Below are 27,009 nucleotides of genomic sequence, written 5' to 3' on the forward strand. Positions count from 1 at the left end.
CTCTGACTTTGTTCCTCTCCTTTGGTATTGGTTTGGCTCTTCTGGGTCTTTCATTTTTCCATATAAACTTTAGAATCAGTTAATAATCACTAAATAACTTGCTGGGATTTTGATTGAGATTGTATCAGATCTATAGATTAAGTCGGACAGAACTGACAGTTAAATATCAAGTACTCCTATCCATGAAAATGGAATATCCTTAGATTTATTTAGATCTCCTTTGAACTTTGTAGTTTTTTTCATTGGAACTTTTATTAGAACCTTGTAGTTTTTCTTGTATAAACCTTTTACATATTTTGTTAGATTTACACCTAAGTATTTCATTTTATTTTGGTGCTAATGTCAGTGGTTATCGTGTTTTTAATTTCAAATACCAATTGTTTATTGCTGGTATGTAAGAAAACAACAGACCATGTATGCAGGTCGACTATTCCTAATACAGAAATCCAAAATATGAACTACTCCAAAATATGAAACTTTTTGAGTGCTGACATGAGGACCAAGGGAAATGCTCACTGGAGCATTTTGGGTTTTGGAGTAGGGATGGTAAACTCATAAGTATATAATGCAAATATTACAAAAGCAAAAAAAAAAATAAAAATCAAAAATTGGAAACATTTCTGGTCCCAAGCATTTTGGCTTAGAATGAGTCTGTTTTAAAGTTGTTCATGCAAACTTGCTTTAATTGCTTTTCATTTTGTCTATTTTTTTAGAGGAGTGTCAATTTTTTCCAGATTTTCTATGTTAGAAATCATCTCATCTGAAAGCAAAAAGTTGTGTATCTTCCTTCCCAATCTACCTTGTAATTATTTTTAAATGTCCATTTCATCAGCCTAACTATAACCTTACTGACGGCAAAGTTTTCATCTTTAGGTGTCACCTCTTTTACACTCAGATTTTTATTAGTTTTGCCACATATTAAATTATTGTGGCACTAATTTAGCTAGAAATAAACAGCTTGTAAATGCTATTTTGTCAAAGACTCTACAGTATTCCATGGTAACTATGCTTACTCTTGGGTAAACTGTGCCTCAGTTTCTTTGTAATGGGATGTTGTATTTATTTTATAGACTGATGTGAAGACCAAATAAGACTATACATTAAGTTCGTAGAGCTATGGCTGGCACAAAATCAGCCCTCAATAAATGATCGTTGTTTTTGTACTGGGAAGCAATTACTTTTGCGCACCACCACAAGTAACTCTCAGCAGCGAAGGAATATTAGCTCAGGCGGACATCGTAATACGCCCCCCCGCCACCCCAACATCCAAATTTCAAACAGAAAAATAAAGCAGGAGTTGCGAAGGGGTCGTGAGAAGAACGTTTCTGAGCCTATAGTGGGCAGGTACAGCAAGCGGAGCGTGTTACTAGGGCAGCAGTGGTGGAAGTCGAAGGCATCCCAAGAGGGAGCATAGGCTCCAGAGACCTCTGAATTGGAGGCGACGAGACCAAGAGACCGTGAGCTGCGATACACACTGTAGTGAGTGGGTGGCACGGGGCCCGCGGGCACTAACTGCCGAAGAGCGGAGAAGACTGGGCGCATAACCGCTGGGCAGCGGAGAGCGGCCGGCATGGACCGCCCCGCACTGCCGAACACCTGGAGCTGCAGGAACGACCCACGCCCAGGCCTCTTTACCCCTACCGCCCGGTTACCTTAGGGACGTGATCACCTGACCCTGCGCGGTGCGCCTGCGCGGGCTGAAGGCGGGGGCGGTGCCATGACGCGCCTCGGGGGCGGTCCTCGGGCGCGCGCCGCTCTCTTACCCTCGGGCCTCAGAAGTCCGTGCCAGTGACCGGAGGCGGTGGCGGCGAGCGTTTCCTTGTGGGGCTAGGTAAGAGGCCAAGCGGGGAGGAAGGACACCGGTGCCGGGTCCCGGGCGCGGGGACTTGGGGCAGAGGCGTGAGGGTCCCCGGGCCACTTCACGGACTGCATCCCGGTCGCAGCCGTTTTCGGGAGGCAGCGGCGACGCCCTCTCCTCAGGGTGCTCCGCGCCCCTCCCTGCGCCCTGCTGGCTGGGGGGCAAGTTTGCGGGAGCAGCGCGCTCTGCCTGCCGCGACCCCGCGGGTTTCGGGCTCCCGCCTGGGCTGGGGCTGGGGCTGGGGCTGGGGCCGGGGCTGGCTGATCCCGGAGGCCCGGCCGGGTGAACGCCGGCAGCCCCCGCCCCAGCTCTGGGGTTCTTCCTGCGACAGTCTCTCTCGATCCTTGTTTTCTCCTCGGTACGATCTCGAGTTGAGTAAAGAAAGAGCCTCTGGTCACGGTTCCTCCCCGTGCTCCGCGTTTCTTGGTCTGTACTTAATCACCCTCCTTTTGGGTTATTCGGGAAGTCCTGGATTTGAAAGGAGGAAGGAAGTGTTCCTTTAGTGGGCGAAGCCTTGACTTTTTTTGGAAGGGGGTGGGGAGAGGTTTTTCGCCTTGAGCTTTTTCCTGGAGAAGTTGGACCTGAGGGAGAAACGTTTCCAGTTAGGTGTGTTTAGAAGGAAATACCCCTGAGATCTGACGACTCAGACTTCCTTTCAGGATTTCCTTGTAATAATGGGAAAGGGAAGGCATATGGATGTGGAAAGTTTCACTTTTACCAAAGTGGGATTATTGAGTCATGGAGTCTTCGAATGTGCCCATTTTTGAAAGGAGTTTCTAGATTATCTAGTCTGTATAACCACATACAAGTTTACTGTTGACTTTTCCATTGCGTGCATTGCTTAGAAAATACGCTCGGCTTACCAAACTCTTAATATCTGCTTGTTTCAAAAATAAATAGTTGATTAAAGGAGGACATTTACATTGAAAAACAACGGCGGGCCTTTTAAATTGATTTCTAAATGTATATGTGATTAGTTAAAACTCAAATTTGTTCAGTCTTTTTATTTTCCTGTTTAAGATCGAGGGATAACGGTAGAAAATATGTCCTTTTGTCTTCTGTGTTACCAACTTAATTCTATAAACTTTTGTGCCTTAAATGGTACAGAAATATTATAAATCAAGTGGTTTGTGGCACAGAATAAAAAGAAGTAGAACGACTTTTAAAATGGTCAGTAAGTAGTCACTCCATTGAAAATTAAATTTAACTTTGGAGACATTAACTTTTAGTTTTGGGCATTATAGGAAAAGATGTAAAAAGGAGAAAAAGAGGAACAATAGGGGAAGAATTTGCTAATGGTTGCCGGTTAAATGTACTGTTTAAAGAGTTTCTTAAAATGAGCGTGACACAACTAGTTTCTCTGTTTTTGCCAGATTTGGGTACTTTTCATAGGTATTAAATGCCAAGAGATTCTAAAAAAGAAAAGCTCCCCCAAATAACTTTAAAATACTTTCTACTTTTAGCAATAGTTAACGTTAGCATTTATTAATTTCTTTTCAAGTGCTGCCAACATCTTTTGTAAATGTATTGTTTTTGAGTAGGTAAACAGTCACATGTCTCAAAATTTATTTTTTTTATTTTTTATTTTTTTTGAGATAGAGTCTGGCTCTGTTGCCCAGGCTGGAGTGCAGTGGCCAGATCTCAGCTCACTGCAAGCCCCGCCTCCCGGGTTCACGCCATTCTCCTGCCTCAGCCTCCCGAGTAGCTGGGAGTACAGGCGCCCGCCACCTCGCCCGGCTAATTTTTTTTTTTTTGTATTTTAGTCGAGACGGGGTTTCACCGTGTTAGCCAGGATGGTCTCGATCTCCTGAACTCATGATCCACCCGTCTCGGCCTCCCAAAGTGCTGGGATTACAGGCTTGAGCCACCGCGCCCGGCCGATGTCTCAAAATTTAAGCAGTGTAAATAGGTATATAGTATCAAGTCTCCTTCTGGCAGGCAGGCAACTTTTTTACATTTCTTAGGTATTCTTCTAGGGATATTTTATATCTACACAGGCAAACATATAAGCTATATTTGCCTCCTTTTAGCACAAACATTAACATTTTATATACTGCTCCACATTTTGCTCTTATTTTTCCAGTTAGTGATAATATTTTGGAGCTTTTCTAATATCAGCATGTATAGCTTTCAAGTCTTTTGCTGTTACAGTCAGTGCTGCGGTGAATAAACTTTTTCATATGTTGCTTCCTTTGTGCACATATATTTGTACACTTCAGGTTTTGAGACCTGAAGTGATACTGCAGAGTTGGAGGGTATCTGAATTTAGAATTTTGGTAGATACTGCAAACTCACTCTCCATGGTAATTGTACTAGTTTACGCTCCCATTAGTAGTATATGAGTGTTTCTCAAAGCCTTGATGTCAGAGAATGTTGTCAAACTTTGGATTTTTGCCAATTCACTAGGTGAGAAATGGAATCCTATGGGTAAGGATTAAATATTCTACTTGGAGTGGACTTCATATGGACATACTTCTTAATGGCTGATCATTAGAAACCCCCAGGATATTTATTAAAAAGAAGAGTTCCTAAGTCCTTCCATGAAATCTGTGTCTGCCCAGGAAGCTGATTTTATAATAACTAGAGCCTCGGGTAATTTGGCTGTGATGATTAGCCAGATTGAGAAACACTGCTCTGGAAGACTGCTTAGGATATATCAAATTGTGTTTCTAGACCTCATGTATGAGCCATCTGGAATGCTTACCATCTGGGTCCAATGGATACTTTATTTTTTCATTTTTTAGTTTTTATTTTTTTAGAGATGGAATCTTGCTGTGTTGCTCAGGCTGTTCTTGAACTCCTGGGGTCAAGCAGTCCTCCTGTCTCAGCCTCCGAAAGTGCTAGGATTACAGGCATGAGCCACACGGTTCCTGGCCTGATACTTTATTTTTATATTTTAAATTTTTCAGTCACTCTATGAATAGTTTGCAGAAGTGAAATAATGAAACACAACTTTACGGCCGGGCGCAGTGGCTCAAGCCTGTAATCCCAGCACTTTGGGAGGCCGAGACAGGCGGATCACGAGGTCAGGAGATCGAGACCATCCTGGCTAACACGGTGAAACCCCGTCTCTACTAAAAAAATAGAAAAAACTAGCTGGGCGACGTGGCGGGCGCCTGTAGTCCCAGCTACTCGGGAGGCTGAGGCAGAAGAATGGCGTAAACCCGGGAGGCGGAGCTTGCAGTGAGCTGAGATCCGGCCACTGCACTCCAGCCTGGGCAGCACAGTGAGACTCCGTCTCAAAAAAAAAAAAAAAAGAAAGAAACACAACTTTACTAGAAGTTTTAATAACTGCTTCAACAAAAGAAACCCAATTACTCCAAATTTCCCTGGTTTTGAAGATATCAGTAGTTGAAATAGGCAACATCTTTGAATTCAACTAATTGCTTATCAACTGTCATGTAATTTTTTTAAAAAATCAATGATTCTGCAGTCCTAAATTTTTATTATCCCAAGATGTTTTTAATACAGGGATTCCCGACATTTTTGGCACCAGGGACTGGTTTCATGGAAGATAGTTTTTCCACGGATGGGATAGGGGGATGGTTTCAAGATGAAACTATTTCACAAGGAAAGTTGAACCTAGATCCCTTGCAGTGCAGTTCACAATAGGGTTCCTGCTCCTATGAGAATCTAATGCTGCCACTGATCTGACAGGAGGTAGAGCTCAGGTGGTAATGCTGGCTCACCTGCCACTCACCTGCTGTGGATGGCCTGGTTCCCAATGGGCCACCGACTGGTTCTGGTCCATGGCCCAGGGGTTGGGAACTCCCGTTTTAATAGCTTAGATTAAAAGAAGCAAATAAACATAATTTCACCTTAAACAGTCACATGCCATTTTTAAGCGAGGCCAGTTGTAGTTGGTGGTTTGAGGAGGGGTAAGGTTAATAACTCAGAAAATGATGAGTATTGCCATTCTAGGTGATATTATTTGGAAAACTTTGCCAGTGTTTCCTACTTCATTAATCAGAATATTAAATCCAGAGAGTAAATAAACTAGAATTCCAAAACATCACGTAGGGTATTTAAGTTGAGGGCTTTGTTCTGTACATGTATTTAAAGACTTCAAGGACATTACTCTGATATTGCCCTGAGGGAGTTGAGGGACAAATGGAAAACTTGGTACTGAGGCAGACAAAATATAAATACATACATATATATATATAGCGTTTTGGTGTTCTGAAGAAGTCCTGAAACTATCCCAACCACTGAAAGATCTCTTAATAGAAACTATTTGGGAGTTATTTCTGAGGCCTGAGATACATTGGGTTTAGGGGCCTTTCATAAGGCGTGAAGTGAGTCACAGAGATTGCAAATATTGTAGTGTGGGCCAAACCTGATCAAAGCATATGTGGGCAGTACCATTTCTTTCCAAGGAATTAGGCCAGTGGAAAAAAGCTGTAGTGATCAGGAAGGTTTGATCAAACTCTTACAGAGTAGATTTGGGAGTTTTATCTTCTTAGTGATTACTCAACTTGAAGGAAAGCCTAGAGACAAAATTCTGTAGTTTAGTTCGTACAATAATCATGTTTGATAAGAGTTGCAAGTGAGGTAAAATGAGATTCTTACACTGATGTAATAGTTACTTTCAGAATCCTCTTAAACCTCATTATTGGTCATTATAAAATTCCAGCCACAATTAGGAGGATTTCCCGGAGTTAGCTTTGTGGTTCTTGAAAAAGGGCTGTGTTTCTGACGTTCCCATTAGGTCAAAGGTTTAAATGTAATATACAAGTGACTTAATGGAGCCCTTCAGAAAAATAAAGCATTTATCATTTCCACAAATGATAAATGCTTTATTTTTTACACTGCTAGGTTTTTTACACTGTTAGGCTTTTTACACTGTTAGCTTCAAAAGTATGGACTTGCCCTAAGAATATTTTGATCTTTTCAATAATTGTTTAAAGTTATCTTATTTACTGTTGTTTTGATGACATTTGTCAAAATACTAACATTTGATATCTTCTTTTTAAAAAGTTTTTTTTTTATTGGTGAGACAGAGTGTCAGTCTGTCCACCCAGGTTAGAGTGTGATGGCGTGACCACAGCTCACTGCAGCCTCAATCTCCTTCGCTCAGGTGGTCCTCCTACCTCAGCCCCAGGAGTAGCTGGGACTACAGGCGTGTGCCGCTGTCCCTGGCTACTTTTTTATATTTTTTGTAGAGATGGGGTTTCTCCATGTTACCCAAGCCGGTCAGAAACTCCTGGGCTCAAGTGATCCACTCACCTTGTTCTCCCAAACTATTGAGATTACAGGTACTGCGCCTAGCTACATTTGATATCTTTGAGGATGAGGAAAAAGCATTTATGCTGTGTAAATATATTGAATGTGAGTCCTGCCTTTAAGTAGTGGAGATAAACATGTACTAGCTATAATCTAAGGCAGAGTTGAGAGGAGTTGGGAGGAGCAAATAATATCCAACTGAAGCCATCAAAGTCACCCGCTTTTAAGAAGCTGACACTTGACCTAGGCCTCAAGGCTAACTAGGAATTTGATCGGTGGAGAGTCCTGGAAGGACATTCCTGGAAGAGAATGCACCTTTTACAAAAATATGCAGGCATGGAAGCATGTGACCTGGGTGGCAAATAGTCAGTCAGTGGTTTGCAGCTACAACATTTTAATACTTGGAAAGAAATTTAATGAAATGGGTCAAGAAAGTAAAATTGAGGAATGCTTTGTGAGAGAGTTAATTAAGATCAATATACTTAAAGCAAACCTGAAACTTACTTTTTACATCAGTGTAAATTAACGGTAATATTTATTATTTAAAAAAAAAAATTGAAAGTTCATTTTTCTTCTAGGCTTGAGTTGCTGGTGTGTGAATTAACTCAAGAGTTGTTCAGACAACTTCAGTTAATATTTATTTGAAGAGAAACTTCTATGGAGAGAAAAGTTAGGAAACCACTTCATTTTTCATGAGAACAGTGGGATTTTGAAGTTAGCCAGTGACAGAATCAAAAAAAGAAATAAAAAATAGAAATAATATTAGATGGCCAGGTAACATTCTTTTCAGTGCATTTTGGTTGTTGATATTGCAACTTGCTTTACATTTTGTATATTATATATCATATGCATTTTGTTTATGTTGATAGAATGGCCGAAAGTTTAAATAAGACAAAAAAATTGTGTTTAAAGAAAAGGCTGCTAAGAAATTGATCCTTTGAACCAAAGAAGGTAATTCACTTTGTTCTCCTGGATTAATACAATTAAATCATCTTTGATAGTGCTCTCTCAAGAGTGAATTTTTTTTTTTCCCACAAACCCAGATTCTGTTTTTCCCTTAAGGACTGTACCAGGCCACTACTATTCACCATTGTACTGGAGATTATAGCCAGAGAAATTAGAAAAGAAACAAATAAAAGATGTGTAATATCAGCAAGAAGGTGCAGTAGAAAGCTCACACACTTCTTCTCCCCACAGAAATATTGATTCAATAACAATACACACACCAGAGCTCTTTGTAAGAAATCCAGAAACTAGTTAAGAGGCTCCTACATTCTAGGTGAGCAGTAAACCAACTGCAGTGAAGATGGTAGGAAAATTCATCCTACTTGCTCACCATAGTTCATTCCCCTGGCTCAGCATGGCATGAGCGAGAGGAAACTCCAGGCTCCTGGTTTTTCCTTGGGGAGGGAAAGAGAAGACTGAAACATATGTTTGACATTCAGATTTTTCAGAGGTCTACCCAAGGGTCTGGTTTTTATTTTGCCTCAGTGTAAGTTCTGACAGGAAAGGGCACCAGGTTGTGGGGTCATTGAAAACAAAGTTGACAGTTTAGCATGCACTCACCATGGTCCCTCCCCACCCCCAGCATGAAACCAGCAGGAGAAGATCCTCAACTCCTGGCTTCTCCTTGGGGAGACAAAAGAGTTGGAATGTGTGTCCAGTGTTCACCTTTTCAGTGGGCTGAGGGACTGGCTTCTGTCTTGCTTGTCTTGGAAAGCTGACAGGAGCTGGTGTATTCCAGGTGCCCGGGAGCCACTGAGAACAACAGAGAACTGGAAGACTTGTTTCTGCTCTAGAGGACCTATGGTAGGGCAGACAGAGGATGATACAGCTCAGCAGCCTGTCCCTAGGTATGGCATTCTGAAAGGGGTTAGGGAGAGAATAGTGGAGTATGTGTCCAACACTTCAGAGAGCTACCCCCAAGGGACTGGCTTCTGTTTCACCTGACTTGGAGCACAGGCAGGAGTGGACATACTCTAAAAGCCCACTGACAGGAAAGGGCACCAGGTTGGAGGCCTCTGAAAACAAAAGAGAGCTGGGTGGCTTGCAGCAGCTCCAGAGAACCTGAAGTACTATAGACAGGTAGCACAGGAAGCAAAAGATTATGAGATCCTGAAAAAGGAAACCAGCAAGTTCATCTTGAGAATTTATACACACTGGTAGAGAAGAAGCATCCTCAGGAAAGGTTCAGAAGGCATGCAGAATCTCTAGTCAGGCTGATCAGTGAGGATCTTTCTCTCTACAGAGCCGGTCCACAAAGACTGGCAGGGGTGATATTTTTTCAAATGCTTGGATCCCAACATGATGTTAAAAGGCACACAAAGAAATAGGGAAACATGGCACAATCAAAGGGTCAAAATATCCAGAAACCTACTTTAAGGAAACACAGATATCTTTATTATCTCAGAAGGAATTCAGACTAACCACCATAAACATGTTCAGTGACCCAAGGAAAATGCTGCATGAACAAAATGATGTCAACAAAGAGATTGAAAACATAAAAAGGAACCAAACAAACATTGTAACAGATGCAATATGCTTTGACCGAATTGAAAGATTTACAAGAGGAGTTTAGCAGCAGTGTTTTTCAAGGAGAAGAATTAGTGAACTTGAAGCCAGGTCATTTGAAATTATCCAGTCAGAGAAGCAGAAAGAAAAAGAATAAAAAAAGAATGAAGACAGACTAGAGTACTAATGGGAGAGCATCAATTGTATCAATATAGATTGTATGGAAGTTCCATATGTTGGAAAGAGAAAGGAGCAAAAAGCTTATTTGAAGAAATAATGACCAAAACTTCCCAAATTGAAGGAAGGCAGTGGACATCCAGATTCAAGAAGCCCAATGGACTCCAGAGTAGAACAACCCAAAGACATCCACATGGAAACACACTATAATCAAATTGTCAAAGAATTTTGAAAGCAGCAGGATAAGAACAACTTGTCATGTACAAAGGAGATTCTGTAGGACTCTAAGTGGATTTCTTAGCAGGAACCTTGCAGATCAGAAAGAAGTGGGATGATATAGTCAAACTGCTGGAAGAAAAACTGCCAGCAAAGTACTGTATATGGCAAAGCCTTTCTTTAAAAGTAAAAGAGAAATAAGATTGTCAAAATCTGAGAGAGTTCATCACCACTATATCTGACTTAAATACTAATGGGAGTCTGTTAAATGGAAACAAAAGGATGTTCAATGTGAAAGTATAAAATTAAATGATAAAGCTATGGACAAATACAGACCTGCTTATTATTGTAATGGTGGTGAGTAAATCACTTATTTCTGATATATAATTCCAAGACAAAAGTATAAGTGCCTGTAACTATAAAAATATTAATAGATGCACAACATAAAAGATGTAATTTGTGACATCAGTAATGCAGTACGGGGATGGATGAAAAGAAGCAGTATTGTATGCAGTTGAAGTTATCAGCTTAAAATAGATTTATTAGAAGATGTTTTATTTAAGCTCCATGGTAGCCACAAAGAAGATACCTATAGAAAATACACACACAAATAAGGAATCAAAGCATATCTATTTAAAAAAAAATGAAACAGAAAGCATGATGGCAAGAGAGGAAAGGAAGGACAAAAAAGTTTCAAGTTAGACAATCATTAATAAAATGTCATTGTAAGTCCTTCCCTATCAGTAATAACTTTAAATGTACTAAACTCTCCAATGAAAAGACATAGAGGGGATGAATGGATTAAAAAAATAAAACCAAGAGCCAGCTATACCCAGTTTATAAGAGACTCACTTCAGATTTAAGGACACCTTTTATTTATTTATTTATTTTTACAGAAATAGATATACTGATTCTAAAACTGATACTGAATTGATAGGGGTTTAGAATAGCCAAAACAATTTTGAAAAAGAACAAAATGGGAGGATTCACATTAACTGATTTTAAAACTTAATACAAATGTACAGTACTCAAGACTGTGTGGTACTGGTATAAGGATAGACATATAGATCAATGAAATAGAATTGAGATTGCAGAAATAAGTGCATACAGTTATGATCAATTGATTTTCAACAACGGTGCCAAGACAATTCAAAAATGTTATTTTCAAAAAGTGGTGCTGAAATAACTGGGTTTCCACATGGATAATAATGAATATGGATCTATACCACACACTATGTACAAAATTAACATAAAATAGATCAAAGATATAAATGCAGGAATTAAAGACATAACATTTTTAGAAGAAAACATAAGGATAAGTCTTCATAACCTTGAGTTGGGCAATAGTTTCTGAGATGTTATATCTAAAGCATAAGCAACCAAGAAGAAATATAGATTCAACTTCATCAGAATTAAAAACCTCATACTGCAAAATGCACTGTGAAAAAAATGAAAAGACAATCTTCAGAATAAGAAAAATATTTGTAAATCATATATGATAGTGGTGTATGATATGGTCTGAATGTTTGTGACCGTGTCCCTCCATTCATATGTCGAATCCTGTAATCATCAAGGGGATGGTATTAGAGTTACCATATGACCCAGCGGTTGCATGCTTAGCTATATTCCAAGAGAATTAAAGATGCATTTATTAAAAAAGTATATAAACTCACATATTATTTGCTAACAATGCAAATGCTCATTGGTATTTTTAACAGCATTATTTATAATAGCCAAAAAGTGCAAATAACACAAATGTTATGAGCTGATGACAGCATAAATATAATGTGGTATACATACAGTGGAATATTATTCCGCTATGAAAATGAATGAAATACTGATAAATGCTCCAACACAGATGAACCTTGAACATATGCTATGTGAAAGAAGCCAGATGCAGAAGGCCACATAGCCTAAGATTCTAGATTAAGTATCCAGAGCAGGTAAATCCAGAGGCGAGAAAGTGTATGTTGCCTGGAGCTGGAAGGAGGGTAGAATGGGGAGGCATGCGTTTTCTTTTGGGGAGGATGGAAATATTCAAAGATAGGTAGTGGAGATGATTGTAGAAGTCTGTGAATACATTAAAAACCATTGCATTGTATACTTTGAAAGGCTGAATTTTAGAGTGTGTGAATTATATTAATTAAAAAAAACTGCTGTCCAACTGGGAGACAGAGACCATATAGTGATTTTAACAGTGGAGGTTTAATACACAGAACTATTAGTTATAACATGATTGAAGAAATAGAGATTGACTTGTAAGAAGTAAAGACAACTTTGAAGAATACTGTAAGAGCAGACTTAATAAGTAGCCACTAACTCTAGGGCTGCTCCCTTACCTGGGCTGAGATCCAGGTCTGGTTGAAGAGGGGACAGATGGCACTGGACCTTGCTTCTGGAACTTCCCTGAAATTCTCCCTCTGGCGTTCTGAACCTTGCAGTTTGCTGCAGAAGCCACATGACGGGGTTGAGAAAGCTGCTCTGGGAGATTCTTTGGTGGTGGCATTCTGCTGCAGTTACTCAACAGAGTGCTGGGGTTAGCTTCTGCATGCTTATGGAACTACTTCCTGCAAGTTGCAAGATGCTGTAGGAGCAGGTACTGCAGGAGTCTGACTAGAGTAGTACACTGGAACCATGAGGAGAAAACCTATTCCTCCTACAGTGTACCTCCAGTTGCCTCTACTGACAAGGCTTAACATCATCCCAGCTGGTAACAGAGCAATGTTGAAAGAGCTCAGCTCCATTTTGGGAGAGAAAGCAGTAAGAAGTGGATTTGGAAATGAGAGGTAATAAATTGATACCTGAATCAAGAATCTTAACGTTAAACCATGTACCAGTTTAGCATATATTCTGTTTTATTGGGTTGAGTGAAAGTATCAGGTATTCATCTCAAAACAGCTAAATAAAATTTAAAATATGTATTCATATAATATGTTAAGAGAATTGTGTTTTAAATTATTACAAAAAGCAATTTATGATAACTAAAAAACATACTTTACTTAATATAGAAGTATTTTAAATGAAATGTAAAAATTTCCCTCTTATTCCTCACTCCTTTACCATCTGTCTTCTGAAGATAAATCTGTTAGTTAATATAGTTTCTTCTATATACATGTATGTGTGTATATATTTTTCTTAGTAATAGAAGTTTCATGTATTGTTACTGCATATGGTCTGCTTTTAGGCTTTTATTGTTAGAAGGAAATGTAGCTGTGTGGTGCCCAAGGGCATTGTACTAAGGGTAGTTTCGTAGTCCTGGCTAAGTTGCAAGTACTTGTGTAAGTTAGGAGTAAGTCACATAACTATTCTATTTGATTTTCTAAGTTTGTAAAATGAAGGGACTTTTACTTGAAAGGAATTTTAAAAATCGGTGATGGATATAGTTCAGTAATAATATTAGGGGAAGAGAGATAGTTTGGTGATTCTTAAGTATCAGCTGACTTTTGGTATGGCCTATATATTCCTATTTTTTAATATGTTTTGCAATTTAAATGTTTTTTATTGTGTTAAATAGTTATACGTGTTTATGTGTCTATTTCCATTTTCTGTGACATCAGAGTAATATAACTTTCTTTTTTTCTTTAGAAGAATCCTGCAAAAATGTCGCTCTATCCATCTCTTGAAGACTTGAAGGTAGACAAAGTAATTCAGGTATGATAGTTTAAATACTTTTTTCAAAACAAGCATAGTAACATCTTGCTTGAAGTAAAGCAAGATAGCTAAATGGCAGATATATTTGTTCATTTTTACACTTCATAAACCTTTCTTTAGTTTTATTAATTGCAGACTAAAAAGTTTACAGAAAAACTAGCAATTTTTTTTCATTTCACTGTGAATTAATAGGCATGAGATTTTTTTAATTTGACTTACACTTTTTACATGTAGCTTAATTTTCTGACTAAAATTTAAATTATATGTAACATATTTGAGTTGACAAAATATGCTCCAATTTTTTAGATATTCATAGTTTTGTATAAAATTGGTATGTTTGTCTTTTGGATCTTTAGGTATGACCACTCTTTAAAGTAATTCTCTGCCTCCTAATTGAAGTTAAAATTACAGAAATAGTGGAGTACATGCTACTTTTAGAAGAGCAGTTATTTAAAAGCACAGGGAAAGTGTAGTGATTTCTTTTCTTTGAGAGATGAGCAGCAGACATTTCACTTGTTTATTCTCTAAATGACTGTGTAGAGATTGCAGTATTTCTCATTGCATTGAGTTGAAAATTTTTATAGTCCTTTGCATTTTGAAGACACATGCTTCTGCTTAAGAACAAAGTGAGGAATTGGGACCAATTCTGGCTATTTGGGAAATTTTTGATAATTATTTTAACTGAGGATAATTTGTAGTATATGATGGATTTGTCTGTTTACGGTTAGCTTTCAACTTGATCTCTTTATCAATTTAGAATTTCTTCAGCTATTGTTTATTATTTTAATTTGACAAAATAAATGAAAACTCCTTACCTTGAAGATCATTTTATTGGTGCCCTGTCTTCAATTTACTAGAAAGTGAGATTTACTTATTGATAATTGAATTATGAACAATTATTTTCTATCATAGATCCAGTATGGATATTAAAATGAGGGTTGTAAAATCTCTGAAATCTACAGTTCAGCTGCCAAGGCTTTGATGCCTCAAAGTTTCACGTGGCCTATTCAGTCATCTTTTACATGTTCCTATCACTTCTTTAGTATTTTGTCAGTATTTTCTTCATGTGGTTTTATTTCCACGTAGTTCATCTAAACAAGCACTCTTTTTATTTTATTTATTTATTTTTTTGAGACGGAGTCTCGCTTTATAGCCCAGGCTGGAGTGCAGTGGCTGGATCTCAGCTCACTGCAAGCTCCGCCCCCCGGGTCCACGCCATTCTCCTGCCTCAGCCTCCCAAGTAGCTGGGACTACAGGCTCCCGCCACCTCGCCCGGCTAGTTTTTTTTGTATTTTTCAGTAAGGACGGGGTTTCACCGTGTTAGCCAGGATGGTCTCGATCTCCTGACCTCGTGATCCACCCGTCTCGTCCTCCCGAAGTGCTGGGATTACAGGCTTGAGCCACCGCACCCGGCCCCCAAGCACTCTTTTTAAGACTTTTATCTGAAATAATTAGCTTTCCAGAATAACTGCTTAGCCACTAATATGACATCAGCACATTAACTGATAAGGATTTTTAGGTGGACCCGTAAGAATAACTAATCTGTTCTTTGTTTTCATCCTTTTTTTGTTAGGTTTTTATGGAATTGAATGTAAATTTACCATAGTCAGGTATGAGCTGAGGCTTTTGATTTTGAAAACAGCAGCAGCAGAAGAGTTGATATTGACAGATATTGGAATGAAAAATAAAGAGGGCTACAATCTGTATCATGCTGCCCTCTTTAAGCAGAAGTGAATTACATAGCTATTTACATTAAAGAACCTTTTATGTTCAGAGCAGAAAGCAGCTGGGAGATAGAACAGTGAATAAGGAGTGGGAAACATGGTTCTTTTATTACCCCTGAATTTAAAAATATTCCTAATCTAGCCATTAAACTCTTTGGCTGTAGTTTTTTTTGTTTGTTTTTTTTGGTTTTTTTTGCATCATTTTCTAAGGTGGATGATACTCATGTTTGTTTTTATTCTTAAGATTCCCCTGAAATGGTGTTATGAAGGAAGGTAGTATTCATTTTCTCATCTGCTGGCCTTTTTTAACACCACAGCAAAGCTAAATTACAGCAATGAACCAACCATTCGTATTTTGTAAACTATTCTGCAGTAGCCATTAGGCTGTGGCTTTTAACATCATACAGTCCCTAGACCTTTCTCTCCATTCCAAATCCTGACAAGAGCCTGTGGTTTCCTCTACTTATGCAAAGTAAGCTTTTAATAAATAATGATATATAGAACCAGAGCTTATCAGTTTCCTAATACGGTGGGCAGAATTTGGCAGACATGATGCTACAAGCATGTTTTTTCCACATCCTTTCTATTAATGGCAGAAATAATAGGCCCTGGCATGCTCCTTGGGGCACCTGTAACCCCTTTTTTTTTTAGTAGTGTCAGATTTCAAAGTAAGTTTGAAATAAGTAGCTACATTTAATGGTTTACAGTACTTAAAATTGGGTTACATCCTTTTGTTTCATTTTTACTGCAAATAACATAATTAAATTTATATAACTTTGTTTGCAGGGAGCTTTCTATATGTATTCTTCAGTATTCCTTGGATTAAAAACAATAGCAATGAAAGAATAGAAAATCATAACTACATACAAAGGAGAAGTATTTTAAATTAGTAAGCTGTGTTTTAGAGCAATTTTAGATTTGCAACAAAATTGATCCGAAAGTACGGTACACCCTCTGTCCTCACACATGCACAACCTCCCCAGTATGAGCATCTGCACCAGAGCGGTACATCTGGCTCATTAATATCACCTGAAGTTTACATATTTTCATTACATGAGGTTCCCTGTTGGTGTTATATGTTCTATGGATTTTGACAAATGTATAGTGATGTGTATATAGTCATGTGTTGCTTAAAGACGGGTATATTCTGAGCAATGCCACATTAGTTTGTTATGCAAACATTATAGAGTGTACTTCCACAAATCTAGATGGCATAGCCTACTACACATCTAAGCAATATGGTATAGTCTGTTGTTCCTATGCTACAAACCTGTATGATCCCACCTGTATGATAGAGTAACACTGCATGTTACTGTACTGAATACTGTAGACAGTTGTTACACAATAGTATTTGTGTATCTAAACACAGAAAAGGTATGGTAAGAATACGATGTAAAAGATTTAAAATGGTACATCTGTATATGGCACTTACCATGAATGGAGCTTCCAGGACTAGAAGTTGCACTGAGTGAGTCAGTGAGTTGAGTGGTGAGTGAATGTGAGGCCTAGGACATTACCGTACACTGCTGTAGACTTTATCAACACTCTGTACTTGGGCTGCACTAAATTTATTTAAAGATTTTTCTTTGTCGAATTATAAATTAACTTTAGCTTCCTGTAACTTTAATTTCTTAACTTTCTGACTCTTGTAATAACATAGATTAAGACACAACACATTGTACAGCTATATAAAATATTTCTTTATATCTTGATTCTATAAGCTTTTTTCCTATTTTTTAAATTTTTAGTTTTTTAAAATTGCTTATAAGTTTGTTAAAAACTAAAACACACACTCACATTAGCCTAGGCCTGCACAGGATCAGGATCATCAATATCACTGTCTTCCACCTCCACATTGTCCCACTGAAAGGTCTTCAGAGGCAGTAACATGCATGGAGTTGTCATCTCCAATGGTAACAGCGCCTTCTGGAATACCTCCTGAAGGACCTGCCTGAGACTGTTTTACAGTTAACTGTTTTTGTAAGTAGAAGGATATACTTTAAAGATAAAGTGTATAACACAGGAAATACATAAATGAGTAACATAGTCATTTATTATCAAGTATTATGTACCATGAATAATTGTAGGTGCTAGTCTTTTTTATATATGACTAGCAGTGCAGTAAGCTTATTTACACCACTATCACCACAAACTAATGAGTTGTGTTAACGGCAGCTATGATGTCACTAGGCAGCAGGAATTTTTGAACTCTTTTATAATCTCATGGGACCACTGTTGTATATGTGGTTCATCATTGATCAGAACATGCAGCACATGACTGTATACCATTGTAGCATTAGACAGAATAGGTTCACTGCTCTAAAAATCCTTTAATGCCTGTTCTTTCTTCCCTTCCAGAAACTCCTGGCAACCAATAATTTGCTTTTGCTTTTGTGTTTTTTTTAGCGTCAGGATGTTGCTCTGTTGCCCAGGCTGGAGTACAGTGGCACAGTCATAGTTCACTGCAGCCTCCATCCTCCTGCCACAGCCTCCTAAGTAGCTGGAACTACAAGCATACACCACCACATCTAGCTAGCTTTAAAAATTTTTTTTTTTCTCCTGACACGGAGTCTTGCTCTGTCACCAGGCTGGAGTGCAGTGGTACGGTCTTGGCTCACTGCAACCTCCACCTCCTGGGTTCAAGCAATTCTCCCTGCCTCAGCCTCCCAGGTAGCTGGAATTTACAGGCACCCATCACCATGCCCAGCTAATTTCTGTATTTTTACTAGAGACGGGGTTTTGCCATGTTGGCCATGAGAAACATGACAACATGCCGTGTTGGTCAGCTGAACTCCTGACTTCAGGTGATCTGCCCACCTCGGCCTACCAAAGTACTGGGATTACAGGCATGAGCCACTGTGCCCGGCCAAAACAGTTTTTTGCATAGGCAGGTTTTCCTATGTTGCCCAGGCTGGTCTTGAACTCCAGGCCTCAAGCACCTCTCCAACTTCGGCTTCCTAAAGTGTTGGGATTAAAGGCCTGAGCCACCGTGCCTGGCCTTATATTTTATTATCGCCACAATTTTGCGTTTTTCAAAATGTCATAGTTGGAATCATAAAGTATGTAGCCTTTTCAGGTTGGCTTCTTTCACTTAGTAATATCCACTTAAGTTTCCTCCATGTCTTTTCATGTCTTTATAGCTCTTTTTTTTTTTTTCAGTGCTGCACGGTACTTTTTTTGTTAGACGTGATTCAAGAAGTAATATAACAAGCCACTAGCTCCTTTTAGCTAATCGTGGTGAAAGAACTTTCAAAGTTCAACACATGTTCAATTTGTGGATTGTTATTTACAGTTATAAAGATGTTCATGCTGTATTTTGTTTAAATCTAGAATGTTTAACAAATTATGAAATAATAAATATTAAAGGATGACTCAACAAGTATATCAGAACATATGACTTTAGTACCATTCAAAGCTTTTGTAGGCTTTACTTATTTAACCTAAGCTTTCATATCTCCAAAGCATCTTTGGGACTACTCTTGACATTGATTTTAGGGCTAGGTTGAGATACTACTATGAACTTCATTTTTAAAATTACACGTTTCCAATAAAGTAAAAAGTTGGTAGAGATTGGTCATACAACTTATTACCAAACTTGTCTCTAATGACATATAGCTATTTCAGAAAGTCAGATCTAATGGTAAAGGATAAAGTATTTCCATCAGTGAAATACTTCATATGATATAGGCCATCGAGGCAGTCCTGAGAAGTGGATACTTGGGCATGAATAGCACTGATAAATGCTAGAGTGTCAGAGTGTGTCAGAATGGTTTTGGCAAGTTTAACAGTTACAAATTATATTACCTTGTCATCATCCATTTATGTCAGTGATAAACTGTGCTAATTTCATAATTTCTGATATTCTAAAAGTGTTTAGCATAAATCCCTTGCTATACTTGCTGCGATGAAGATGATTTCAGTGGGACATGCTAAAATTGTAAATATTAGCAACTTAGTATTTATTTTTTAGGTGTTTTTCTGATATGTCACTTTTTATATGAGTATGGGTATGCTTTTTTCTTATGCAAATAAAATATTTTTACTTGGACTAATTAGTAAAAGAATAATGAAAATGTAAAATTTATCCATTTTAGAATGCACTTTGAAAATATTTATTGTGGCAGCACTATGAAATACTGGTTATAAGACATGTAGAATAGTACTTCTACAATTTTTTTGTGATAGCCTTAAAAGTATTTAGAATATCAAATATAATTTTGATTTGCAGATTTCCTTTGAAAAAATGTATTGCTGACATATTTGAAATTAAACTTTCTTACATAAATCTTCATTGTTTTAGTTTCTTTTTGGAAGTAGTGGATTTAGCTTATAAATTATATAAGTATATAAAGTAAGTATAGCGTATTGTTACAATTTTCTTCTTTTCTTTTTCAGGCTCAAACTGCTTTTTCTGCAAACCCTGCCAATCCAGCAATTTTGTCAGAAGCTTCTGCTCCTATCTCTCAAGATCGAAGTAGGTTTATACTTTGAGTTCATTCCCTGTGAACAGAAATATTGTTATCTTCTTTTGCTCAAATAAGGAATCCAAGATTTTTTTTTCTTGACAGGCTGCATAAAATTGGTAGTTAAGCTCAAATAGTTATGAATAAGAAAAAAAAGTTTACTTCAAAAAATAACCCTTTTTCTAATTAAGATAGTGAACTGTGGATATGGGGATGTATTTCATGGCTTAATGAAAATTGATTTTAGACTGACTTGTAAATCCCTAACATGTGGCTGATTCATTTATGAATGAATTATATATATGAATTCACATGTAAGAACTTTATGAATTCACATTTAAGAACTATCATCATGCTGCTGCTGTTGAACTTTCTGAATTGTCTTCTGTCTTTCCTATGGGAGCTTCTGAAATTTCCAACCACCTCCTCTTTGGGAAGCCTCTTAAATATTGAGGCCTTTATTCATTCTCTGTATCCTGTCTTTGGTCCCTTTTTCTTCAAGGTTCAGAGGGATTCAGGACAGAGCTTCTAAATACTATGACTTAAGATACAAAATAAGTGTTAAATAAATTTTGTGGCCTGTCATTTTGTCTTACAACAGTTTATAACCTTGCCTCATAGAAAATTCATTTTAAGTCACAGATAATTTAAGTCTCATGCAGAAAAGAGCTTTTGGAAATAATATATAACTACTACCAAGTGAAATAATGTTAATATTTAAAAATACCATTTGCAGGATTTCATTGGAATGTGGTTAAAATTATTAAAATTGATAAGACACTAAATAAATTTACAAGCTTTCAAAAAAAGATTGTTCAGAAGAATCATTCCATAGCCCTATTTACAGAATGAATCATAAAGTAGCTGACTTGACAAATAGATATTTTGGTCAGTTGTTCTGAATTGGTAAGTGGTATTCTTACTAAATTCCTAATCAAGTAGGTTTATTTTAAGAAACAGGAAAGGCAAGATAGTTTATTTGGAAAAGTTATTTCTACTTTTGAGTGTTTAGGAATCTGGTTGTTTCAGTTCAGATGTCTTCATATTTTATGAATTTTAAACATTTTCTGTATTTTCCATTTCTAATGGTTACAGAGATGGGGAGATGCCTTTCCAAATTGCTACTTTAAATTCATTCTAGATTTTATAACTTAAGTATAATTTCGTTAATATGCAGAAGCCCATAATAAAAGAAGTTTTCATTTTGTGTATTCTGTAAGTACTTTTTAATTTATTCATTCATTCATTTACTTATTAGATCTCTATCCCAAACTATATCCGGAACTGTCTCAATACATGGGGCTGAGTTTAAATGAAGAAGAAATACGTGCAAATGTGGCCGTGGTTTCTGGTGCACCACTTCAGGGGGTATGTACAGTGTAATTAATTTTGAATTATATAAAACCATACTTTACATGTTAATATAAGCTTTCCTGTTTGTGGCTAACTCAAAAATATACAATAGCATTGAACCTCACTTCGCAGAAATTTTAGACTTCCTTTTGGATATCGTTTCTTTTTTTTTTTTTTTTTTTTTTTTTTGAGACGGAGTTTTGCTCTGTCGCCCAGGCTGGAGTGCAGTGGCCAGATCTCAGCTCACTGCAAGCTCCGCCTCCCGGGTTCACGCCATTCTCCTGCCTCAGCCTCCCAAGTAGCTGGGACCACAGGCGCCCGCCACCTTGCCTGGCTAGTTTTTTTGTACTTTTTAGTAGAGACGGGGTTTCACCATATTAACCAGGATGGTCTCGATCTCCTGACCTCGTGATCCGCCCGTCTCGGCCTCCCAAAGTGCTGGGATTACAGGCTTGAGCCACCGCGCCCGGCCTGGATATCGTTTCTTACATAGTCTACTTCATTTTGTGCTACACTGTTTTGAGTTTATTAGGATTTAGATTCAGATACCTTTTACTAGTTCATTTTCCTTTGTCTTCTGCATTTAGTCATTTACTAAGTCCTGATTCTGTTTCTGTTTCTTGTATTCATTTTGTCTGTTTTTTATCCATTCTAGTCCTACTATAACCATATTCAGGGTTTCTATACTTCTAGCCTTCATTATTATAGTACTCTCTTAAATTTCCTCTAGTAACTTATTTCGATGGTACTAAGCTGTTGCTAAGTTAATCATTCTGAAATACACATATAGGTCTATCGTATCTTTGTTGCTCATAATCTTTTTTGTTGTTGTTGTTGTTGTCGTTGTTGAGACGGAGTCTCACTCTGTCACCCAGGCTGGAGTGCAATGGTGTGATCTCAGCTCACTGCAACCTCTGCCTCTTGGGTTCAAGTGATTCTCCTGCCTTAGCCTCCCAAGTAGCTGGGACTACAAGCGCGTGCCACCATGCCCGGCTAATTTTTTGTATTTTCAGTAGAGACCGGGTTTCACCATGTTGACCACACTGGTCTCAAACACCTGACTTCAGGTGATCCACCTGCCTCGACCTGCCAGAGTGCTGGGATTACAGGCATGAGCCACTGCGCCAAGCCTTTGCTCTTTAGTCTTTTAACATTCTTTTTGAAATCCAAAGCTCCATGTAATTAGACTCCATATTCTAGCTTAATTATAATGGATCTGATAACCTTTTATTAAGGTTATTGCTATGACCATAGCACTTTGTACCACTTATTATAATTGTAGTTAAATCTGTGTCTGTCTTGTTGCCATATCCCAATGCATATACAGTACCTAGCATTTATGTATTTACCAAATATTTATTGAAAACTTGTGTTAGTGGTGATGCAGTTGGGAAAACAAATAATAGTAGGTATTTTAAGAGGTTGAAAAATTGAAAAAAACATAATTGCAGATAGCTAGCTACTTCTCCTAGGACTGGGATGACACAGAGGAGAGACTGGAGTTAGCAGAACCTAGAACCTTGAGGGAAGAGCCCCGCAGAGCTGGGACTCAGACTTTGAATGAGGGGACACTACTGGTGCCTCTGAGGGGTTGTAATGAGGCTGGTTCTGGGAGTGTCAGTAAAAGCTGCAGACTGGAACCAACTGCTACTGCCAGGGTAAAGGGCCAGGCTTACACAGTACTGACAGGAGCAGGAAGCACAAAGGAAGGAACGAGGTGCTTGTCACTCCAGTCACTGACAAACAAAATTATAATTTGCACAGTTAGGCCCAGCATCACCAAGTAAAGTCTAGAAGGGTGGATTTGGAGCTGACAAATAGTAGCTTAATATCTGTTACCACCTACTCCTTTGACTACTCAGTATATCCACACACTTGTACAGATACTTGAATTTCATTTGACAACAACAATAACTTTATACTTTCTCCTTAAAAGATGAACTTCTTCATAAAATCAGAGTTCAGCAAACTTTATAAAGGGCTTCATAATAAATACCTTAGGCTTTCATGGTCACTTATGATCTTTATCACATATTCTTGTTTTTTTGTTGATAATCTTTAAAAATATAAAAATCATTTTTAACTCAGGGGTGTACGAAATGAAGCCATGTACCCCTCGATATAAATGAAGTTGCTCTCACCCTTTCTCTAGAAAGGGATGATACCAGTTGATGTGGCCATCTCTGGGCAGTGGTCATGGTATTGATTACTATATGATATTAATTATCCTTATAAGTATTCACATTCACAACAGAATATTTTTAATTTAAAGGCAAAAGTGTAAAGTTAACCACTACTAGCAATTCATACATAAAGGTAAAAGGAGGTATAGAGGAACAGAAAGATTAATTGCTGTATTTACAGGAAATATACAAATACAAAGAAGAGAGTCATAGCTGCTCTGAATCTTATTTTAGTAACTGGTCATGAGGCTGTAGTTAAAATTTAGAACTTCCTTTGTTCACTAAATGGATGCTTAGATCCCTTTGCCCTTGGGCAATACTTCAGCTGGTCTTTTTTTTTAAAAAGTTAATACCTAGAAGGGTGACCTAAACCTTCATTTTTTGTGTCTGCATCTCCAGGGTTCTTCAGTGCGCCACCTTTTCTTTTTCTTCTGTTTTATTTTAAATTAATTTGTTGCTGGAGATTTCTGTTAACTCTTCATATCTAGTGAATTTTTCATTTCACATATTTTATTTTTCTTCTCTTGATGTTCCATCCGGATCTTCCTCTCCCCAGCTATTTATTGAGGTATAATTAACAAATAAAAATTGTTTATATTCAACTGTATATCTCAATACAACTTGATGTATTGATAAACAAACAAACACAAACACACACATTGTGAAATGATTACCACAGTCAAGGTTATTAACATATCTGTCACCTCACATAGTTATATTTCTTTTGGTGTGTGGTGAGAACACTTAAGATGTACTCTTAGCAAATTTCAAGTATACAGTACAGTATTATTAACTATAGTTACTATGCTATATATTAGATCTGTAGAACGTACTCATAACTGAAAATTTGTACACTTTGACCAACATTTTCTCATTCTTTGCCCTGCCCACCCCCAGCCCCTGACAACCTCCCTTCTAGTCTCTACTTCTGTGAGTTTGACTCTTTTCAGATTCCACGTATAAGTGAGACCCAGACGGTACTTGTCTTTCTGTGTCTGGCTTATTTCACTTGGAATAATATTCTCTATGTTTATTCATGTTGTCCAAATGGCAGGATTTCCTCTTTTTAATGGCCTAATATTGTTCCATTTCCTTTTTGGTTGGGGAAAGGTTCCACTTAAAATAAGACACCAGTTTTGGTTAGGAAAACTTGAAAAATTAGAAACTTGTAACATGGTACCTGATACAGGTCCCTAATGTAGGTATTCTGGAGCATTCTGGTTTGTGCATATGATTTGTTAATCATAATAATAGATGGTTATTAGAGGGGAGGAGACATAATAGTTGACTCTCTTTTGTGTGCCAGTGCCCATGCACTTTTCATTTAATCCTCCCAGTAACACTGAGGTAAGAAGTTTGCCTCTTGTTTGGAAATTCTGAAAGGATAAGCAGATTGTCAAAGATCGTGACATAAAGAACCGTTTGGAAAATATTTCAAAAGTATATGGCCTTTAAGTTCAAAGATAATACATTTGAGATGAAGACAAGCCAATATACCGGTGAAACAAATGCCAGTGAATTCAAAGGACAAGAGAGAGTCATTGAATCTGTTAGAGATGATATGTGTGGGAATAAGTTAGTGAAGAATTAGTAATAGAGCCAGTGCCATTTTCATAGACATTAAACTTTATCTGAAGGAAATTATTTGTGGATTGCCCAGTTAATTATCATTGTTCTTTTCAAGGAGAGTGTTTCTAAATATTGACACATTGTATACGGTTTTGTCAGCAGTTGGTAGCAAGACCTTCCAGTGTGAACTATATGGTGGCTCCTGTAACTGGTAATGATGTTGGAATTCGTAGAGCAGAAATTAAGCAAGGGATTCGTGAAGTCATTTTGTGTAAGGATCAAGATGGAAAAATTGGACTCAGGCTTAAATCAATAGATAATGTAAGTATTTTAAATACCTATTTGAATTTGTCTAAATATCTTACATAATTGATTAACGTTAAAATAATTTGAAATGGAAATGCTTTAATTATAATAGTGCATCTGTTGAGAATATTTTAAATCTACTGACTTAAATTTGTTCAGTTGGGGACGTTCTGTTTTGCAGAGGCATAGTTGGGACTTCCAACCACATTACTTTGAAAGATGTTTTTCTTTTCTGAATATTCTAACTGGAATACATTTCACTGGCCTACATATAATGTACTTTGTATAATAGAATTGTGGCAATTAAATAGAGCAGATGTGAAGGTTAAGAAAAAACTGACCAATAATAGTCAATGTCGGTGTGCCTTTTTTTTTTTTTTTTTTTGAGACACAGTCTCGCACTGTCGCCAGGCTGCAGTGCAGTGGCGCGATCTTGACTCACTGCAACCTCCGCCTCCCAGGTGTGTGCGCATTTTTAAACCAAATGATCAGTATTTAACTTGTGAGGTGGTTTTTGCAGATTTGTTATTAACATCCTTCATATTTGAATTTAATAGGTCATTTTTTGAGTTTTTTGAGTTAAAGTTTCTTTCTAATTAGGGCAGCCATTACTTTATAATTACCTCTCACCTTAATATACTGAATATATGAAACAGGGTTACTCTCTGAGGAACCATTCAGAATTGTTAAGGACATGCTGAGTCTTTACCCCAATTTACAGTTTCAGCCATTACCTTATTGGATTCAGTTTCAGTCATACATCTGTAGCTTAGTGCATCCAGCCTTTCAACACAGAAAATGGTAAGTGTGGTGCACTGCTGTAAATGGAGGAGGCTGATCTTGGCAGGAAGCCCCAACCCTGCCTGCCCACCCAGGGGGCGGAGGCCATCGATGATGGCCTTGCTCACTTGTATCTTATTCAAAGTACATCTGTGTGCTTGGTTGGGATGCTCTGACTTTGCTGCCCTTTCTCCAAAATCTTCAGGGAATAGAGAATACTGCTGCCCCTTCCGCCAGGATTGCTCTTGTGTTCTTTCCTCTGTCCTAAAGAGAAAAGATACTTTTCATAGGCCCCTTGGCCCCACTGTAGGAAATACTTGCAGTGGATTTGTTCACTTGGCCAAAGGGCATTTTTTCTTATATGGGGTGCTACCTAGTTCTTGCTTATCACTCTACAATGTAACAGATGCGTGATAGAAATATGTGACCTAGCTTAGGATTGAGGTAGATGCACTTACATTTTATTTACCAGGCTTATTCTTCTTTTATACTTATCTATTTATATTTTGTTCAACTTCTGATTTTTACGTAAGTAAAAATATCCATGTAAGTAGTTATTTGTTAACAGTACTTGAGTTTTCTGTATTTATTTGTGTGTTCTTTATAAGCCTGTGCATGTGGATTTAATATGCCCATCTTTTTAGTCTGACAAACTTTAATCTTACTTGATTATACACAATTTAGCCAATGGGTAAAGGAATGTTTCAGCTCAAAAGGTAGAATTATGACCTTAAACTGTCATTTATTAAGCTGTAAAAGAACTCACCAAACTTTTTAATATGTGACTTGCTTTTCCCCTAAATATGATTATGGACTGATAATCTGGTATTAGACTCATTAGACACTTGCATTTATTAAAGTTGTCCCACTCTATTTTCCTTAGTTTTGTATTCCAAGTTGAAAGGGGGGATTGTGGTTGGTCAGGTGGGTTATGATTTGGTATAAAAATTGCCATTGAAATCTCACTTTTTTGCCGTATTCTTTGGAGTTACTGT

At 37.7% G+C, this 27,009-nt stretch overlaps 1 protein-coding gene across 8 annotated transcripts in view; it reads left to right on the plus strand.

Annotated features, from left to right (window-relative positions):
- The first annotated feature begins 1,545 nt into the window (after positions 1–1,545).
- Positions 1,546–27,009, plus strand: part of SDCBP (syndecan binding protein) — a 30,845-nt gene continuing 5,381 nt past the window's right edge. For 2 of the 8 annotated variants that reach the window (XM_003902786.5, XM_021942351.2), the window contains exons 1-5: positions 1,546–1,831; positions 13,571–13,636; positions 19,756–19,834; positions 21,082–21,191; positions 25,088–25,249. In XM_003902786.5, coding sequence (XP_003902835.2) covers positions 13,586–13,636; positions 19,756–19,834; positions 21,082–21,191; positions 25,088–25,249 — 402 coding nt within the window. In that variant the 5' untranslated portion in view covers positions 1,546–1,831; positions 13,571–13,585. The remainder of the gene's footprint in view (positions 1,832–13,570; positions 13,637–19,755; positions 19,835–21,081; positions 21,192–25,087; positions 25,250–27,009) is intronic. The other 6 variants (XM_009213080.4, XM_021942353.2, XM_009213077.2 and 3 more) reach the window with 5 other exon arrangements.

Source organism: Papio anubis, chromosome 8 (assembly GCF_008728515.1).
Source record: "Papio anubis isolate 15944 chromosome 8, Panubis1.0, whole genome shotgun sequence".
In the NCBI taxonomy this organism is placed as follows: Eukaryota; Metazoa; Chordata; class Mammalia; order Primates; family Cercopithecidae; genus Papio; species Papio anubis.